This window comes from Coregonus clupeaformis, chromosome 34 (assembly GCF_020615455.1).
Source record: "Coregonus clupeaformis isolate EN_2021a chromosome 34, ASM2061545v1, whole genome shotgun sequence".
NCBI classification, from domain to species: domain Eukaryota; kingdom Metazoa; phylum Chordata; class Actinopteri; order Salmoniformes; family Salmonidae; genus Coregonus; species Coregonus clupeaformis.
In genome coordinates, this window is record NC_059225.1 from 37618818 (window position 1) to 37624034 (window position 5217).

Sequence of the window (5217 nt, forward strand, 5' to 3'; positions counted from 1 at the left end):
AAAATATTGTTACAGTGTAAATACACATGTAATTACATTTTAATAAGGACCTATTAAAAGGAAGCGTTACCAAAATGTGTTAGTGTGTAAATAGTCTTTATAACACGTTTTTAACACGCGTTAACATGTACATTTCTGGTAGGTTACTGTTGGTGTGTGACCAGCACTAGACAGAAGATCCCAGGTAATGAGCGTCCACCAGGACAATGCAAATAGTCCGGGTAGCCATGATTAGCTGTTGAGGAGTCTTATGGCTTGGAGGTAGAAGCTGTTAAGAAGCCTTTTGGACCTAGGCTTGGCGCTCCGGTACCGCTTACGTGCGGTAGCAGAGAGAACAGTCTATGACAATTTTTAGGGCCTTCCTCTGACACCGCCTGGTATAGAGGTCCTGGATTGCAGGAAGCTTGGCCCCAGTGATGTACTGGTCCGTACGCACTACCCTCTGTAGTGCCTTGCGGTCGGAGGCCGAGCAGTTGCCATACCAGGCAGTGATGCAACCAGTCAGGATGCTCTCGATGGTGCAGCTGTATAACTTTTTGAGGATCTGACGACCCATGCCAAATCTTGTCAGTCTCCTGAGGGGGAATAGGTTTTGTCGTGCCCTCTTCACGACTGTCTTGGTGTGTTTGGACCATGATAGTTTGTTGGTGATGTGGACACCAAGGAACTTGAAGCTCTCAACCTGTTCCACTACAGCCCCGTCGATGAGAATGGGGGCGTGCTCGGTCCTCTTCTTTTTCCTGTAGTCCACAATCATCTCCTTTGTCTTGGCACCACACGGCCAGGTCTCTGATCTCCTCCCTATAGGCTGTCTCATCGTTGTCGGTGATCAGGCCTACCACTGTTGTATATCGTCGGCAGACTTAATGATGGTGTTGGAGTCGTGCCTGGCCATGCAGTCATGGGTGAACTGGGAGTACAGGAGGGGACTGAGCACGCACCCGTGAGGGGCCCCCGTGTTGAAGATCAGCGTGGTAGATGTATTGTTACCTACCCTTACGACCTGGGGGGCGGCCCGTCAGGAAGTCCAGGATCCAGTTGCAGACGGAGGCGTTTAGTCCCAGGGTCCTTAGCTTAGTGATGAGCTTTGAGGGCACTATGGTGTTGAACGCTGAGCTGTAGTCAATGAACAGCATTCTCACGTAGCTGTTCCTCTTGTCCAGGTGGGAAAGGGCAGTGTGGAGTGCAATAGAGATTTTATCATCTGTGGATCTGTTGGGGCGGTATGCAAATTGGAGTGGGTCTAGGGTTTTTGGGATAATAATGTTCATGTGAGCCATGACCAGCCTTTCAAAGCACTTCATGGCTACATATGTGTATCTTGTGTTCTTTGGCACAGGGACTATGGTGGTCTGCTTGAAACATGTTGGTATTACAGACTCAGTCAGGGACATGTTGAAAATGTCAGGGAAGACACTAGCCAGTTGGTCAGCGCATGCTCGGAGTACGTGTCCTTGTAATCCATCTGGCCCTGCGGCCTTGTGAATGTTGACCTGCTTAAAAGTCTTACTCACATCGCCTACGGAGAGCGTGATCACATAGTCATTCGGAACAGCTAATGCTCTCATGCGTGCTTCAGTGTTGCTTGCCTCGAAACGAGCATAGAAGTGATTTAGCTCGTCTGGTAGGCTCGTGTCACTGGGCAGCTGTGCTTCCCTTTGTAGTCTGTAATAGTTTGCAAGCCCTGCCACATCCGTCGGAGCCGGTGTAGTACGATTCGATCTTAGTCCTGTATTGACTCTTTGCAATTGAGATGGTAAAAACAGATCAGTAGGTCAACTTTACTGACTGGGATCTAATATGGGTGGCATCCCAGATGTGGAAAAATACACTATTTCAAAGCATAGTACATGTAATGTTTGCTTAAGTACAATGTAATTGCTAGTTGTTAGATTTATCTCATTAAAATGAAGTGTATTTTGAGGGGTACTTACTTGTAATTAATTTGCACGCATACAGGACATTACCCATCCTGACAACCTGGCCCTCATTTGAAAGCATCTGGAAGTTTCACTTCATTTCACAATAAGGTACAGAAATGAAGTGAAACTTCCAGATGCTTTCAAATGAGGGCCAGGTTGTCAGGATGGGTAATGTCCTGTATGCATACAAATTAATTACAAGTAAGTACCCCTCAAAATACACTTCATTTTAATGAGATAAATCTTGTGTAACAACTAGTAATTACATTGTACTTAAGCAAACATGACATGTACTATGCTTTGAAATATTGTGTTTTTCCTCATCTGGGTTGACCAATTTAACCTGATGGTCCACTTTATTTTGGTGGCAAGTGTTAGCAGTAACGTTGAGTGGAGATATATTTTCAACAGTGTACGTTTATGTTTAAGTAATTAGTGCCTTTTGAGCATAATCTCTCGGACACCCAGCTCATCCATGAGGGTCACAACCTTGGTGACAGTTGTTCCTGAATCGGATGCAGCTGACAAGAAACAAAACACTAAGTTTGTGAATTTAGTGGAAACCTGCCCACTTCTAACAAGCCTGGTAACAAGGAATCATTGTTACACTTTTGTAATTACAGACCGCAATTGCTACCAGTTACATGTTGTTATTACAGTGTAACTATTTATTCTTAGTTAACTAAAATACTTGTTACAGTTTAAATACACATGTAATTACACTGTAAAAAAGACCTATTAAAAGGAAGCGTTACCAAAAATGTGTTAGTGTGTAAATAGTCTTTATAACACGTTTTTAACACGCGTTAACATGTACATTTCCAGTACATTACTGTTGGTGTGTAGCACTGGACAGAAGATCCCGGGTATGGAGTGTCCACCAGGCACGCCCCGCATCAACTGTTTAGGTACACAGACACACACACACGCACACACACAGTCACGATCACACACAGTCAAGCAAACACGCACATAGTCACTGCACGTACACACACACGCAGAAGTTCCCGAGTACTGAGAGTCCACCAGACACTGCTCGCTGTGAGAGGACAGGTAGGAGGAGTGTGTGTTTGTGTGTAAGTAAGTATTTGCGTGTGTGTATGTGTGTGACTTTACCCTTGTGCTTTATATCTAGAGTGCAAGGAGCGACCCCAAAACCCCTGTGAGATTGCTAGAGATGCCGTGGACCCTAACTTGATTGGAACCTTCATCCCCCAGTGTGTCAACCAGGGACAATACACCCCTCAGCAGTGCTGGGGCTCTACAGGTCAAATCAAATCAAATGTTTTTTGTCGCATAAACATATTTAGTAGCTGTTATTGCAGGTGTAGCGAAATGTGTTACCACACACATAAACACACACACACACAGGTTACCCTACACAAGATTAACCCATTCCTTTTGCAATTCTGACATGTTCCATTGCATGGCATGTGAAATATCTTGATAACCTGTTTCCCAAACATTTGAAAGGTATTTAGGAGCTAAAAATGCACTGCAAACTAGCTTTTCAGGTGTTAGTGAAAGCAAAGATGTGGTTAAATGCTTTTTTAACATGTTACCATTCAATTTGTGTTAAAGTAAAATTTGTTATTGTGTAAATATTGTATTTACAACACGTTTTTTAACATGTACATTTCTGGCAGGCTACTGTTGGTGTGTGACCAGCACTGGACAGAAGATCGATGGTACTGAGTGTCCACCAGGCACTGCCTGCATCAACTGTGCAGGTACACACACGCATACACACACACACACACACTAGAGGAGGCTGGTGGGAGGAGCTATAGGAGGACGGGCTCATTGTAATGGCTGGAATGGAGTAAATGGAATGGTACCAAACACATGGAAACAACGTGTTTGACTCCGTTCCACCATTGATTCCATTCCAACCATTACAATGAGTGCATCCTCCTATAGCTCCTCCCACCAGCCTCCTATGGCGCACACATGCAGGCACACACACAAACGCACATGCATGTGTTGTTGTTGTTTATGTTTTGTTTTGTCTGCTATTTTAGATGAACTCGTAGATGAAATTCGTTGGAAAGACGTTGAAAAGATGGTAGAAAGTCGTTGGAACGAAGACTTTGAAAAGACGGTAGAAAGACGCTGAAAAGACGATGGCATCCTTATCATGTCTACAAAATAAACGCTGAAGGAATGTAGAAACACGTTTGATGTTTTTAGTTTTGTTGCTATGCTGTAAAATCTATCTGAATCAGTCAATTTTCTGGGAAATGGAGGAAGGAGTATCAATCTTTTAAGCCAATAACATATTTTGCATACAACAGTACCATCTTATACAAGAAACCTTACATGTAAGTATGTTTAACTATTTGATTGTAACTTAGAATCATTACAGGATCATTACATACGCACACAAGCGTAGGCACACGCACTCTACATACATGTACTTTGTAATATTGTTGTATGGTGGTATTATTCATTTTGTACTGTAGATATGTAGTGGTGTAATAATGTTATATGATGTACTGTTTTATCTTTTGTTTTATATGTAATGTAAGTGCCTTAATGTGTTTGGACCCCAGGAACAGTAGTGGGGATCCCTAATAAATAAAAATACAAAATTACAGGAATGCATAATAGTCAACATAATAATAATAGTACCACAGCGACTTTAACTGTTTAACTCTCATTCCAGTGTTTATTAAATGTCCACAGGAATGAGTGATGAAGTTCCTGACTGATAAGGAGAAGGCATGGCAGGACTTTTTTGACTCACGCTTCCAGGAGAAGATCCATGAGGAGATACAGTAACCTGAAGAGGGAGGTGGAGAGCTGGATCGTTGAGATAAGTGAAGACTGAGGGACAAAGCTCAGAGGGACAAGGTATTTACAATGTACACAGCATTCTGCAGCGATACGCCATCCCATCTGGTTTGGGCTTAGTGGGACTATCATTTCTTTTTCAACAGGACAATGACCCAACACACCTCCAGGCTTTTTAAGGGCTATTTTACCAAGAAGGATGGAGTGCTGCATCAGATGGCCTGGCCTCCACAATTCCCCAACCTCAACCCAATTGAGATGGTTTGGGATGAGTCGGACCGCAGAGTGAAGGAAAAGCAGCCAACAAGTGCTCAGCATATGTGGGAACTCCTTCAAGACTGCTGGAAAAGCATTCCAGGTGAAGCTGGTTGAGAGAATGCCAAGAGTGTGCAAAGCTGTCATCAAGGCAAAGGGTGGCTATTTGAAGAATCTCAAATATAAAATATATTTTGATTTGTTTAACACTTTTTTGGTTACTACATGATTCCATATGTGTTATTTT

At 43.1% G+C, this 5217-nt stretch overlaps 1 protein-coding gene across 1 annotated transcript; it reads left to right on the forward strand.

The window, feature by feature from the left end:
• Positions 1–2733: 2733 nt before the first annotated feature.
• Positions 2734–4315, forward strand: LOC123482482 (saxiphilin-like). The gene is made up of 4 exons (XM_045210358.1): positions 2734–2830; positions 3034–3189; positions 3569–3652; positions 3944–4315. Exons 1-4 carry the CDS (start codon positions 2734–2736, stop codon positions 4036–4038), a joined length of 432 nt encoding a protein of 143 aa, XP_045066293.1. The 3' UTR covers positions 4039–4315.
• Positions 4316–5217: the final 902 nt, after the last annotated feature.

Excerpts from the sequence above, each read along its gene's own strand:
- LOC123482482 (XM_045210358.1), top strand. The coding sequence starts at position 2,734 with ATGTACATTTCCAGTACATTACTGTTGGTGTGTAGCACTGGACAGAAG. Across the intron at positions 3,190-3,568 it reads GCAGTGCTGGGGCTCTACAG|GCTACTGTTGGTGTGTGACC; the intron begins GTCAAATCAAAT and ends CATTTCTGGCAG. Across the intron at positions 3,653-3,943 it reads TGCCTGCATCAACTGTGCAG|ATGAACTCGTAGATGAAATT; the intron begins GTACACACACGC and ends CTGCTATTTTAG.